Below are 15,287 nucleotides of genomic sequence, written 5' to 3'. Positions count from 1 at the left end.
AAAGACTCTGAACTGAAGCTGGCCTGAGAGAGCCCATTTCCAGAGTGCCTCACACTGGAGAAGTAGCAGACGGACCCTGAGCTGCTTAGGTATGCGGCGCCATGAGCGCCTAATGAAGCAATCACCATTGACGAGGGGGTCAATCACCCCGACTGTAAAACAGTTTTACCGGCAGCTCTATGACAACAGCTCACAGTGTCATGTGCAGTCCACACAGCACAGGTGAAGTGGGCAGGCCGTCATTCTTTTACCTTTCCAGGCTGTGCTCTGTGCTCCTGAGCCTCCTGGCAACCCTCAGCCACTGTCCTTGGAACCAACTACCACAAAAGGGGCCCGCAAGAGTGAGTGGCAGGTTCTCCCTAGCGGAGAGCAAGGCTCTGGAGGCGAGGAGGACAGCAGGCCACCTGTGTCTGGAGGGACTCTGCCTGAGTGGTAGGAGGATGATTCATGAGAATCAGCTTCCTGGGCAGACAACTCCACCAGGGTCTACACTGTGCTAAGTGTGAGGTGTCTGCAGTGTCCTTTGCCAAGTGTGGAAGTGTCTACACTGTCCTTTGCCAAGTGTGAACATGTCTATGTGGCTGGCACTGCGGCTGTCCCAGTTTCCGCCCTGGCACGGGGAGTGACACTCCAGAGGATGGGCCAACCTTTTCTTGGTGCTTTTTCTGCTTTGGTCAGCCATGTTGAAAAGCACATCATGACCAGTGCTGGTGTGCTGGCCAGTTACCACAGGTTCAAAAAGACTAAATGGAGATGCTGCTCTCTGTCACCACTGCACACTGGCTGTCACTCATCCCATGTCACCCACTGGCTGCTGGACTCTTCAAGTGGCCTCTGTTCCCCAGTCTCGGCAGCCGGCCTGGCTCTGGTGTACAGTGCTGTTGTACTTGGTGATGCACTAGAGATGCCCACCAGAACAGGAGTAGTGCTGCACAGGTCAACTGCTGTGACAAAGTTATTCTCCAGTGACACTTTCTAACATCAAGCCTTTCTTTTCTAATGCAGGGCACCACAGTTAACCGCACAGCCACATCACCTCAGAAATCTCATTTGCTGTGGAGCCACCTACCCTTTTCTAAAGACTCATGATCTTAAGGCACCTTCCTGCTGTGTCTATAGAGCCCCGCCCTGTCTCACATACATGCACTCACACAGTGCAATCACTTCTTCCTGTCTATCTGTGTGCCTGTCTCCACCCCATCACACACACACACACACACACACACACACACACACACACACACACACACAGTCATGCATGAGGCAATCATTCATTGACTTTTTTTTCTTTCAGAAAAAGCAGTGTGCACTTGTCTCCCCCTGCTGGAACTAGACATGATTCAACTCAGCATTTAAACTGTAACCTGGGTCAAACCTGGGTTAAACCTGAAATTTAAAAGACAAAACAAACTACCAAACCCCTCATTCTAACTTGTGATGCTCCTCTGCTTAGTTTTTAAACTCACACTCTCCTTTTGAAGACAATTCTTCCATTTACGCAGTCAATAGAACTTTGAAGAGTTGGGAGACAGACATGCTCTTGTGCTTGTTGGGAGGAGAGGGGCCAACTGCTCTTTCACAGGTTCTGAACAGTTCCACCCCTTTTGAGGCAGGAGGCACTTTGAGACAGTACACAGAGTGGGTAAGAGGGCGCCTGTCATTTATGCTGCCATGGCCTGCTGCTATGTGAGGCCTGCCCCCCACTGCCATCTTCTATGAATCTTCCTTTCTTCCTTCCTCTTTGAGGCTAGGTCTCGTGCTCCTCCAGCACCAACTGGAGAAAGGCACTCTGTGCTCACACTGGGGCTTGAGCAGTCTGCTCTGCTCCTGGCTGCTCCTATGCTGTTCTGTCAGTGCGCTTGAGAGTCAGTATCGGCCCCAGGACTAGATCACAAGTAGCCTTAGCTGACCTGAAAGACTTTTGGAAGGAAACTCATTTACAAATCCAGGCTCCTTATATGTAAGAACTATTTGTTGTTGTTTTCTTGGTGTGTTTGTGTGCATGCAATATATGCAACTGTGCCATGGTGCATGTGCCACAGCTTGTGTTTAAGGGTCAAAGGACAGAGTGCGTGAAGTCTTCCCCGTCCTTTGCTGTCTGCTGCTGCACTGCACTCCGGGCTGACCGGCCTGCAAGCTTCTAGGCGTTCTCTCGTTACTACTTCCTATCTGGCCATAGGACACTGGTTACAGAGACATCTACCTTGCCTGGCATCATGCAGGTCCTGGGGCCCTGGACTCACGCCTGCATGGAAATGCTTTACCCCCTGAGCCATCTGCCCAGCCTAAGAGTTGTTTTCTTCAGTACACCTGTGTTGGATGTAATGACACACTGTAATGCCAAGCAATCTTGAGGCTGAGGAAGGAGGATCTCAAGGTCAGGGCCAGACTCAACTATACACACAGTACACAATGTTCTCAAACCCAAACACCAAAACCCTAATCTATACAATAGCAGTCTGGGCGCTGCAGCACCCTGCAGAATCCTGCTTACACTTATGCAATTCCACCTTCCCACTCATAGAGGTCAGCCGAGCGCCCTTCCCTTTCTGGCTCTCCAAAGGTGGCACCTGCCTTCCTTTGTAATGAAGTGCCTTACAAGCAGGCCTTGCACCCCTGGATGGTTGTGGGTGTGAGTAAGCAATGCTCTGAGACTACTGAAGGGGTGAAGCCAGGAAGTCCAGCACAGCTAGCAAGGGAAGTCCACAGGGCAGCAGTTCTCAACCTGTGGGGCGCGACCCCTCTGGGTCAAACATCGGACATCCTGTGCATCAGATTATGTACATTACAATTCAAACAATAGCAAAATTACAGTTATGAAGTAGCAATGAAGTAATTTTATGTGGGGGTCACTACAACATGGGGAACTGTATTAAGGGGGTTGTAGCATTAGGAAGGTTGAGACCCACAGCCACAGAGGATGTGGAAGGAAGGTTCTTCTACAGGGGCTCTCAGTGGAAGCTTGCTGAGGTCCTGACAGAAAGGAGCAGAACAGATCTCCTCCCTGGAGAGGGCAGCACCGCCCATCGTTGGGGCCTCCCAGCTATGTGACCTCCACCTCCTTAAATGTTTTGTCTTTATAGTTATTTGTTAATCATGTATGAGGAGCATGTGTCGTGGTATACATGGCGGTTAGAGGGCAGCTCTGGGACTCTCACCATGAGGGCTCAAGGGATAGACCTCAGTTGTTAGGCTCGGCGCAGATGCATCCACCTACAGAGCCACCTGGCTGGCCCTTAGGCACCCTGTGGCTTCTCTCCTCCTTGCTGTTTGTGGCCTGCTGTACTGGACACAGTCATCAGCGCTCTCCCTCATCCTCTGCAAAACTGAGGGCATCAAGTGTGCTCTCTCTTAGTGCCTGGCTCTCAATGGCCCCTTGTCCTCAGCTGGCCTCTGCCCTCCTCACAGCCATGCTTCCCACTCTCCTACCCAGTGCAGCCAACACTGCCTCCTCCTTGCCCGGCAGAGCCAAGCATATCCCTGACCCACTCACTGTACTGTCACTGTCGGCACTCTGTCCATTTCTCATCTGATGCGACCCACCCAGCCTCAGCCTGTTTGGCAAACATATGTGAGACACTTGTCTTTATTGCATTTTTAGGAAGCTGAATTTGAAAAATGCCCAAGAGTACTCTAGGCAATCCCACCTGTGCCTCTCTCCCTCCAGCGCTGGTCTGCCACAGGCCCAAAGGAAGGGGAGATATTTAATACGATGATTGGAAAGCCACTTTACTAAGGAATGCAGTCTTTGCTCTAAACAGTTACTTATGACAACTGAAAGTTCCAGCTTCTGTTTTCCTCTCTTTTAGAGAAGGAGTGCAGCTGTCAGGTGCATTGCCTGGCTGAGCTGAGACGGAAGGACACACTTAGCCATGTGCCTCCAGCAGGGACACCTCCGGATCGTCCCTTGACGGCTATTCATGTACAAGCAAGCAATGTAGCTCTCTCAACACTAGGGGACACTCTCGCCACACGCAGGGACACGCAGATGCCAGGAAGAAAGTGCCCTGACCATGCACAGAAGAGCCACAGGAAAGCATGAACTGCTGGCAAACACAACAGGCACACTGGTCAACAGTGGAGAGCTGTGGGGCCCCGCGACTGAAGGAAGCCCCGTGACAGGAGCTGTTCCAGGAAGGACTCCCTTCTGCTTGTGGAGGCCTGACCTGTGGGCGAGCACTGAACACGCCAGGCAGGCCCACACGCTTTCCTTTTCCATCAGCCCACAGAAGTCCACAGACGACTCATTTCTCACGATTCTCCTATTCCAACCCAGCCCCTGCGCTTCTTTCTCTTAACTCTCATAAGGAAACGGCCTCCATGTCACCCAATGAGCACAGAATCCGGCTACAGAACAAGTAGCCTCTAATAACTAGCCTTTCCCGACCCTCAGCACTGGTCAGCGCTCACAGATGGACAAACGATCAGTCACACAAAGACACAACGCCCAGGAGGCCTGGGGCACTGCTGAGCCACAGCAGCCATCCACCCCCAACCTTCGACCAGGCCCCGACCTACCTTCAGGGTCTTCACGGCCACCGTCAGGCTGTACTTCTTCCACACACCCTCGTACACTTCCCCGTACTGGCCTCCACCCAACTTGTGCTTCATGGTGATGTCCGTGCGCTCCATTTCCCACTTGTCATAGTTGGGGGACACGCCGTAGATGGTGGGCTTGTTGCGCTTGGGAGCAGGGTAGTGGAGCGTGGTGATGAGCCCATCAGCCACAGTGGAATGGTGGTGAACTAACTCGGCCAGAGTGTTGAAGCGGCTCTCCGAGGAGACATACAGCTGAGGAAGACAGGGAACAGCCTCATTCTCAGAGCAAACCCAGCGGGAGAGGCCTGCACACTGTTTCGTCACCTGCGGCGGCTTTTCCTAGCAGGGGCAGAATTTACTGACAGAGACACTCAAAGGCCTGAGGACACGAGCACTTGCCTCTGCCGAAACCCCACTCAGCACTCCCCACTTTAACCTCCAATTTGTTACATTTTTAATTTTTGCTTCATGTGTATGGGGGCTGCATGCCTGGTGCACTCAGAGGCCAGAATAAGGCGTCAGACTCCCTGGAGCTAGAGTTGTAGAGCAGCTGTGAGCCACCACATGGTGCAGGGAACGCAACTGGGAGCCTTTGGGCGAGCAGCAGGCACTCCTAACCCTCAAGAGCCATCTCTCTAGCCCCTATCCTCCAGTGTAAATGTTTTCCCTGGCTGTCCAATATGAAGCTGCCACCAGGGTTAGTGACAGCGTGGCCCCACGCCCAGCCATGTTTCTGTCAGCACCTTGTAGGCTAGAAGACAGCACAGTCTTTTCCAAGATGGGACCCAGGAAGACCCTGAGTTAAGAGTACTGTCAGGTTTTTCTGAGAACCACAGCACCAGGGGCCTCCCAGGGGTCGATACAGAGTTCTGCAGACACAGCGGAGGGGAAGGGCACAAGGTAGGAGGTGCAGCTGGCTAGCTCCCTTTGCCTCCTGCTGCTGCAGCTCTGCAGAACAGCCTGCTCTGTGCTCACATCTCTTTGGAACAGCTGGGCTCCAGGCACTGACTGGCCCCAGGAACACTCTTGGTGGGGAAGAGGGGTTGGCTGTGAGAGTGTCAATACTGAGTGAGACAGCATAGAAAGAAAAGGGTCAGGCTGTGATGACTACAGTGGTGACACTTGGGGGCGGGGGAGCAAGACACACACTGCAGGCCTGTGGTTGTTGGCTATGCTGGACGCTACTGTCACCACAGTGTGCATAGCCCCCTGGTCTCCAGGCAGCAGTGTGGTGAGGTAGAGAAGCTTTAAAAGGTGTGTCTCACAGGAGGTGTGTAAGGCCTTCCTGGGAGCAGAGCTCTCCTGCACCGGAGTGCTCAGAGGCTGGTTGTGAAGGAGCCAGCCTGGCCCCTCCTTCCCTCTCAGATGAGAACTCTGCTCCTGGGCTCAGTCAGCTGACCACTCCACCAGTGCGCTGCAGGCTGGAGGGCCTTGACCAGTCTGCCTGCTGCTTCAGTTTTCAGCTTTCCACATCAAGAGGTAAATAAGTGTTTCTGTGAATTAGCTGTTTCAGGCTATTTCATTGTGGCAATAAAATGCAGACACAATCATTTTCTGTAGCTTACAAAATTAATATTAGATCATTAAAACACTTTAAAAGGAGATAGTCACGAGGGATCCAGGAACAGATCTATGCTTCCTTCTCTGCTTGTCGAGGGAATATAAACACATCAAAAAAAATTTTTTTTATAAACACAGTTTTTAAGCTTAGGCAGACCAAATTTGTATCTAAAATTCTGCTAACAAAGAAGTCTAAGGCAAGCAAAATTTGCCTAGAAACGTTCCTCACTCCTTGTGTGACAGCTGTGGTCTCCCTGTGAGAAGCTGTGTCAGAGCAGCAGGACCCTCCAGGCTGAGGAGGCCCTTCTCTCACCTCAGGGCCCCGAGGAGAGCCTATGTGAACTGCTCTGGGGCCACAGTGCGTTAGACTGAGACATGAGCTGGTGCGGTGGGTGAAGTGGCATCACAATAGTCCATTAGTTTGGTAGTGCCTACACAATGCTGCCCACACCTCCTCAGTGCTAGTCACAGACACAGTATACTCCTTAGGGTTTGGGGGGACAGCTCCTAGCTCTGCCACTCCTCAAAAAGCTGTGACTGAGTTCATTTGCCAAGCTAAAGTGTATACACCAACATTCATCAAATATCAATATTACAGCCAGCCGCCCTCAGTGCAGTGTGGCTCCGCTCCCAGCTGTGTTCCCAGAGTCACACTGTCCACTCCGGCAGCCTTCTGACTGCTCTAGTTTTTGAGCAGATCTTTGGTGATTATCAGGATGAGCACTGGGAATTCATGGTGTGTTCAGAGAAGCAGGTAAAACTAGTTCTATGAGTGACCTGTTGTGTGCTACGCCTGTTCCACAAACATGCGTGCCAGCCAAGGCTCTGGCTCTTCCTGTTCATGAAGAAACCCCATCTCGGCTCTCCCTGGGGCCATGCCACAGGCCCATGCCACCTGTGCTTTAGAACTGAGCTGGAGCCTTCAGAGCTGCTCACAGACCCCTTTGGGAGGCACAAGCCCTCAAGTTCCCCACCCTGTTGCAGTTCCTCCCCCAAAGATGGCGATACCAGTTTCACCCCCAGGGAGGGCAAAGCCCAGATAACCATGAGGCCCTGTAGCCAACACTTCCTGCCTGGGTTCCATTTCTGTCAACTCCAGCCTGTCACCACTTCTGACCATAAATATAATGTACCCTAGGAAACCTCAAGAAAAGGCAAGGACTTCAGGGCTCCTGGGACAAGAAAAGGCAAGGGCTTCAGGGCTCCTTGGACAAGAAAAGGCAAGGGCTTCAGGGCTTCTAGGACAAGAAAAGGCAAGGGCTTCAGGGCTCCTGGGACAGGAAAAGGAAAGGGCTTCAGGGCTCCTGGGACAGGAAAAAGCAAGGGCTTCAGGGCTCCTGGGAAGTGTGGGAAATTTGGCGGTGGCTTGCAGGAGTAAGAACAAAAGGCAGAGGCAGAATCACCTAAAAGGAAGCCTTATCCAAACCTGCTTCGGCAAAGCACAGAACACCCATAGAGGTTGGTCACTGGGAGCCAGGAGGGTAGAGACAGAGATCCTTTGGGGTCCTATGCAAGAATCTTCTATATCCAGTTGTTGGCCAAGGAATGGCTGATTTGGAAATAAAATGTAAGCTTTACCTGCGGAGTCTGTCCTCCTAGCACTCTTAAATGTTCCCTTTGGTAATCAAAGCCAAGCTATGTGGGAAGCACTCCTCAGTGCCGAGCCCCACCATCCCACCCAGGGCTGTGGCACCTCCCAATCCTGGCGCATGCCTCTCCCTCTGGGGACATCATCCCCCCAATAAAGCTTCCTTGAATGTACCCACTGCAGACAAGCCTCACTGGGGGCTGAGAAATCTGGAGATGACAGGGCAGCTGATAGAGGAACCTCTTCCAGGGAAGGGCACACGACCGCCTTTAGACAGAGGGCTCTAAGCTCTCCCCACGCCAAGCAGGAAGTAGATAAGCACAAGCTGGTGATCTACTCCTTAGAGCACACCTGGCCGCACTGTCCTGCAGCTGCCGATTACAGGATTCTGGGGACAAGATAGCATGGGCTCACGCAGTGTGGGTGCCCTGAAGCAGCCCGGCTTGCGATGGGAGCCAGCCATCAGCTTCAGAATCCACCTCCCATGGAAAGGTGCCGGCGGCCTGAAGCCTCTTTCAAAGGGCCGCACCCTGAGTCCACTCCAGGGAGTAGAGACTTAGCTTCTCCCAGCACACAGCTGAGGCACAGCTTTGGGTGTTCCTGTGAAGGTACTGCCCGAGTGGACTGGATGGGGAGACCATCCCCAGTCAATGTGGGCAGCACATCCCATGCTCCTGTCTGGACTGAATGAAAGGGGATGGAGAAAGCCAACTGCACTCCCCGGTTTCTGCTTCTAGGTCTTCTGGGATGTGAGCACAGAGCAGCAGCGCCCCCTGCCATGGCTGCCGCACCAAGACTAGCCAAAGTACACAAACCTTTCCTCTCGTAAGTCGATTTTGGTCAGGCATCTGGTCAATGTTGAGGAAAGAAATTAAAACAGACTAACTTTGCGCAGAAACCACAGTGCTGTACTACAGAAGTCCCCAGAGACAGGCCAGAGGATGTGAACACTCGAGAAGAAGGAAATCAGAGAGGCACATGGATGGGTGTGGGGGGGCACGGCTTCAGTCCCTGTGCTCTGCAGGCAGGGGCAGGCCAGCCTGGTGCACAGAGCAAGTTCCAGGAGGGGGCTGTCTGCACAATCATAAGGTACAAGTGAATGTGATAGCCACCCGGGAAAATGCTGAAAAGATGACAAGGGTGATCAGCCCCACCAGACAGATTTGAAGGACAAGGCTGCAGCTAGCTATTCACTCTCTTGCTAGAATCCTCAAACAGAGCTGAGGACCCACAGGCCTGCACACTCCTGAAAGTGGCACACGTCCTTCTCTACAGGAGAAAGACACGTTTAATAGAGTAAGAACGACATGTGTACTGAATCTGGTTCGTCAACCATCAGAATGACAGGCCAGGCGTGGTGGCACACGCCTTTAATCCCAGCACTCGGGAGGCAGAGGCAGGCGGATTGCTGTGAGTTTGAGGCCAGCCTGGTCTACAAAGTGAGTCCAGGATGGCCAAGGCTCCACAGAGAAACCCTGTCTCGAAAAACCAAAAAAAAAAAGAAAAAAAAAAAAAAGAAACAATCAGAATGAGGAAGATGGCATGTGGTCTGATGAGAGGCTGTAACACTGGTGAAGGGGATGTACTATCTCACTAGCTGTCTGTGAGAGCAGACTGGAACAGTCTTGACAACACAGACACTAGCTTTAAAGCGCTATAAGCTGTGCTTGGCAATGGCTAAGCTTGGCCCTGCCTAGACCCTAGCACCCAGGAACAATGGAGCAGATCACAGACAGCTTTTTTGTTTTGTTGCTACAGTCTTACACTGTAGCTCACTATATGCTAGTGACTGGAATCAAACTCAGCAATCCTCCTGCCTCATCTTCCTAAGAATTGGCTGCCTGGCACAGGCAGGTCTACATGTGCCACTCCAAAACTCCAAAACACCCTGTCGCACAGGGAAAGGCAAGGTGCATCAGTGTGCAGGCATCACCTGCCTCGTAAGAAGATATACTGGGTAAGTCTAAAAGGAGCTGGCAACAGTGGGCAAGACTCAGTTAGGAGACAGAATTAGTTTTTATTGTAATTAGTTTGTCATTTGAAATCATGCACATACATTACATATAAATAAGGAACAAGGCTGTGTGGCAGTGCACACTTGTAATCCTAGCACTCAGGAGGCAGAGGCAGGAGTGCAGCCACAAGTTGAAGGTCAGCCTGGGCTACAATGAGTTTCAGGCAAGGCAGCCACTACATAGCAAGATCCTTTCTCAAAACAAACAAACAGGCAACGTGTGTGTGTGTGTGTGTGTGTGTGTGTGTGTGTGTGTGTGTGTACAATGTATATGCATTAATGGCAGGTCTGCAGATACAAGGATATGCATGCTAGGCAGGTGCTGTGCTGTGGAGCCAGATCATCCACACACATACACAGTTAGGTGCTGTGCTGGTTTGAATAATAACGGTCCCCACAGACTCATACATTTGAATGCTTAGTCACTGGGGAGTGGCACTATTTGAAAGGACTAGAAGCAATAAGAGGTGTGTCACTAGGAGGTGGGCTCTGAGGTTTTAACAGCCCATGCCAAGCCCAGCCTCTCTATCTCAGCCTATGGATCAGGGTGTAGCTCTCAGCTCCCTCTCCAGCACCGTGCCTGCACGCTACCATGCTCCCTGCCATGATGATAATGAACTAGGCCTCTAAAACTGTAAGCCAGCCCCCAATTAACGGTTTCCTTTTGTAAGAGTTGCTTTGGTTGTGGTGTCTCTTCACAGCAATAGAGCAGTGACTAAGACAGAAGTACAGGCCATTTGCACTGTGCAATCTGCCAATCAATGCTGCCCTTTAACAGAGCCCAATGCAGTGGAGGAGGGGACCACAGCCTGGTGCCACCAATTACTCCCTATGTGAAAATCTTGGACTAGAGGCCTTATCCCACTAAGCCTTCCTCTTACTGATACAAAAATGCAGATGACATCATTACTGTGTAGGGCAGAGGTGAGGGTTGAAGGAGAGGAACTGCATAATACTAGTGCAGGTCAGGCCTCCGGAACCTATGGGTTTTCTCTACTCTTTGTGGACATTTAAGGAACAGTGTTCATGTATGTAAAGATCACAAAATAACATATGCCAATTCCTTGACAAAACTACACTTCATGTTGGAAACCAATTGGTGTACTGTGATGTGACCTTTGTTAAGAGCTGGGTGTGTGTATATATATGTTTGTGTTTGTGTGTGTGTGTGTGTGTCTAGACTTTATCACAGAAAGAACAAAGGTGTCAAGCCAAGGAGGTGCTGTCACTGGGACCTGCAGCTTTACACGTGATTTGAGTAACTGCTGACTGAATTTCAGTACAGATCAATCATCATTACTATAACATTTGCAATAAGGTCTGGGCACAGTGGTGCACGCCTTTAATCCCAGCACTTGGGAAGCAGAGGCAGGTGGATCTCTGTGAGTTCGAGGCCAGCCTTGTCCATATAGTGAGTTATAGGACAGCCAGGGAAACAAAATATTGAGACTGTCTCAAATAATCAACCAACTAACCAACCAACCAACAAAAAGAATTTACAAAAAGGAAGAGTCTTAGTGTAAGAATTTATGTCTGGCCGGGCGTGGTGGCGCGCGCCTTTAATCCCAGCACTCGGGAGGCAGAGGCAGGCGGATCACTGTGAGTTCGAGGCCAGCCTGGTCTACAAAGTGAGTCCAGGATGGCCAAGGCTACATAGAGAAACCCTGTCTCGAAAAAACAAACAAACAAACAAACAAACAAACAAAAAGAATTTATGTCTGAGACCCAGCAGTATCCCTGTGGTTTTAGAGAATCCTATAGACCAGGGCCAGGGGCCTGTGACATCAGCTGACACTGGCTGACAGACACCCAGTCTTTCATGGAGCTAGTAGAAACTCATGCTGCTTACTTACAAGATTCCTGAGACATCATCTGGTTTGTTTCAAACATGGTCTTCATGTAGTCCAAGCTGACCTTGAACTTACTATGTAGCCAAGGATAGCTTTGAACTCCTGATCCTTCTGTCTAGGCCTCCTGCTAGGATTATAGGCATGAGCCATCCCACCCTGCTTGAGACATCCTGATTTAGCCACGCTGCTGTAATTCAATGCCCTGGGCTCCCATCTCCACTCCTCTCTATGACCACCACAGCCCATCAGCTGGTCCCAACCAGGGTGCTGACCCACCTTGCCATCAGAGGCAGTGTTGATCCTGTAGTGGTACACCCTCCCTTCATATCGCAGCGAGATGGACCTCTGGCCAGGACTACTCTCACTCTCGCGCACCAAGAAGCTGCCGTTGATCCCGCTGCTCAGCAGATACTCAGCGGCATTTCGGGATACAGGCCCGTGATACCAGGAATGTTTCTCCAGGCTGTTGACAGGGGTGATGTAGTTGCTTGGGACCCATCCTTGGCCATTTTTCGTTTGGGCCTCACACCACTCCCCATTGTGATTATAACCTAAGACACGGAGCTTTTCACCTTAGAGAAAAGAAGCAAACAGACATATCAATTTACAGCTGGCTTTCTTCTTTCTCCAGTACATCTTATTTCCCTGTTGGTCATGAGTGCACAGGGAACAATTCTGCCTCAGCCTCTAAGGTTATACAAGTTTACTCAAGAGTTTTGTTCCTGGGCTGGAGAGATGGCCCAGAGGTTAAGAGCATTGGCAGTTCTTCCAAAGATCCTGAGTTCAACTCCCAGCATGTGGTGGCTCATAACCATTTATAATGAAATCTGGTGCTCTCTTTTGATGTGTAGACATTACATGCAGGCAGAACATTCTATATGTAATAAATAGATAAATCTTTAAAAAAAAGAGAGAGAGATTTATTCCCATTGCAAGGAAACTTTTCAGGGAAAAATGCTTTAAAAACAATAACAAAACATGTTTCCAGCCTGGGGTCCAGGTATCCCCTTGTATAGGAACATGGGGAGCCGTGTGCACAGGATGCTGCCCTGGACCCCCTAAAGGTGGGTGCTATGCTCTGCAGGCATCTCTGCTCCCTAACTGTAAAGCTGCCTTCTCAGGGAGCAAAGGGCACGCCAGGCAGGCCACACCCCTCCATTTTGCTGCCATCTCCTCTTTACCTTTAGTGATGCTGAGGGTGTTATCTCCACTGGCCACAAAATCGTACAGCGCCACAAAAAGGTTGGGGTCATTTTCACTGGGCCCAGCAAGAAGGTTTTCCTTGGAGTTCCATCGAGCTGCTTCACTGAGGCCCTGGGGCTCGAAGTCAGATCCCACTGGCCTCTGCAGCGCCTCTGCAAGACAAGAAGGGAAAGGCAAATGAAGCTGGAAGGAAGTTGGGAGGCCTGAGCGGAACTCACTGCCTAACATCTATGTATTCTACCAAATTCTTAGTTGCCTTTACCAAGTATTACGGAAAGCACTACACATTTTCACTCCAATCGATAACTCCTGTGGTGGTTTGACTAAGAAGTCTGGTCCCCCTGAGGAAGGATCTGGGGAGGATTAGGAGGTATGGCCTCATGTGAGGTTTCAAAAGTCCATGTCACTCCCAGTTAGCTCTGCCTCTACTTATGGATCAGGGTGTGAGCTCTCAGCTACTGCTCCAGCCACGTGCCCACCTGCCTGATGCTACATGCCCTGCCTTGATGTCCAGATAGTGAGTGAGTTTGAGGCCATTCTGGGCTGTATAGTGAATTCCAGGCTAGCAAGTGTTACATACTGAGACCCTGTCTCAAAAATGGAGAGAAGGGGCTTGGGGTGAGGAGGAGGGGCATGTCGGAGGAATGTTTTTACAAGAGGACAGCATTAGTGACCAGCGACATGACTCATTCAATTTTAGCTCTTACAGAAGTCTGTTGTCAAAAGTCACTTCCCTCCAGGGAGAGTCTTACACTCCTGGTGTCTGTCACCATGTGCAGTCATTTCACCTCATGTACTGTGAGGGTAAAGATCACCTCAAGGGAGAGGGTCAGGTCACTCGGCTGTCTCCTGGCTATGAGAACAGAGAAATCCCAGGCTAGGCCTGCTCTCTGCCCAAGCTTTCCAAGCACTCCTGGTGCTGGACTAACTGACCAGTTGACCAGAAAGGCTGGTTAAGGAGAGAATTATTTTTGCTTTTGCTTTAAAAAAAAAATTAAATCAATACATAAGACATGCAAAGTGTACAATCCCCCCCCCCCCCAAAATAGGGTTTCTCTGTGTAACAAGAGCCCTGGTTGTCCTAGACTTGCTTTGTAGTCAAGGCTGGCCTCAAACCAACAGAGATCCACCTGCTTCTGCCTGGTGCTTGGATTACAGGGGTGCACCACCGCATCTGGCTGTAAACTGTGCATTTTAGTTTAGAAAAGTTTGAGGCTTGAACAGTTGTGTGTGTAGTATACTCATGTGTGTTTGTGCACAGGCTTGGGCCAGAGAAGCAATGCTGGGGATCTTTCTCCAGTGTTCTCCACCCTATGTCTTGAGACAAGGGTTCTCACTGAGCCTGGAAGGTCACTATTTTGGCCAGGCTGGCTGGCCAGGGCATCTCCACCCCAACAGTGGGGTTCTAGGCCACATGCAGCCATGCCTGGCCTTCATGGGTGATGAAAATGTAAACTTGGGTCTCTTTGTTTTCACAGCAAGTACTCTCCACTCACTGAGCTGTCTCTTCAGCCCCCAGAATTACTTTCTATTAACATGTGACCCTTTCCCCACTTAGCGTGTTTTGCTAGTCCCAAGCAAGGACTGTCCTTGGGAGGCGAGTTCTATGGCTAGAACCTAAAATCATTTCCCGTTAAGTCCCACCTGGAGACCAGGGCTGAGCTCCACCGTAGAATCTTTCTAACGTACATGGTCCATTCTGGTTACGGCAAGTTTTCTTCCCCCTAGTTCTGTAGCCGGTTTTTTTGTTTGTTTTGTTTTTTTAGTTCCTGCCTTTATGCATCTTCCTGAAATGCTTATCCTACCATGGTACAAACAACTACTTTCCATGTTGCTGTTTGTTAGTTTTACAGTCGATCACAACAAGTCCTACAATCTGAGACGCACAGGTTGGCCAGGACCCAGCAGCCTTTGGTGGGGAGCTGTCCAGGCAGGGGCCTGGAGAGCGTGCTTTACCAGGAGAGGAGAGCTCTGCCAACTCAGCAGGCTAGGAGAGAGATGCCTGGCACAGCAGCTTCTGGGACATTACTGTACAACTGTCTGGCAGAGTCTTTTTTTAAAGAAAGATTTATTTTATTTTTAATCATGTGTATGCTTGTGTGTGTCTGTGTGCAGATGCATTTACAAGAGTGCAGAAGCCCATGGAGGCCTAGAAGAGGCCACAAGAGGCCTAGATGGGGGATGGAAGTAGGTGTTGGACCCCTGAAGCTGGCGTTACAGATGGGTGTGAGCCACCTGGTGTGGGCGCTGGGAACTGAACCAGGGTCCTCTGCAAGCATAATACATGCTCTTAACTGCAGAGACATCTGCCCCACCCCTGGTAGAAGATTCTTAACATAAGAGGACTTACATAGCAAAGCAGTTAAAAGACAGATCCTCACTGGGGGGGGGGCAGGTATGAAAAACCCCACAAATAACAATCTAGGGAAAACTAAAATCCTCATTAGACGTGGACAGAGGAACCAAAGCATGCCAATTCTTCAAACTGCACGGCCTTTCTGGACGCTGGCAGGCGTGTGGGTGAGGCATCATG

The 15,287-nt window shown here is 50.6% G+C and overlaps 1 protein-coding gene across 2 annotated transcripts in view; it reads right to left on the bottom strand.

Annotated features, from left to right (window-relative positions):
• ABL1 (ABL proto-oncogene 1, non-receptor tyrosine kinase) overlaps positions 1–15,287 on the bottom strand; it is a 108,858-nt gene that overhangs the window by 15,812 nt on the left and 77,759 nt on the right. For both annotated transcript variants that reach the window (XM_084797543.1, XM_084797544.1), the window contains exons 2-4: positions 12,733–12,906; positions 11,828–12,123; positions 4,519–4,791 (exon numbers count right to left, since the gene is read on the bottom strand). In XM_084797543.1, the coding sequence (XP_084653669.1) occupies positions 4,519–4,791; positions 11,828–12,123; positions 12,733–12,906 (743 nt within the window). The remainder of the gene's footprint in view (positions 1–4,518; positions 4,792–11,827; positions 12,124–12,732; positions 12,907–15,287) is intronic.

Source organism: Acomys minous, assembly GCF_964271855.1.
Source record: "Acomys minous genome assembly, chromosome: 10".
NCBI classification, from domain to species: Eukaryota; Metazoa; Chordata; class Mammalia; order Rodentia; family Muridae; genus Acomys; species Acomys minous.
Note: the sequence above shows the minus strand (reverse complement) of the source record. Positions and strands in the feature narration are given on the sequence as shown.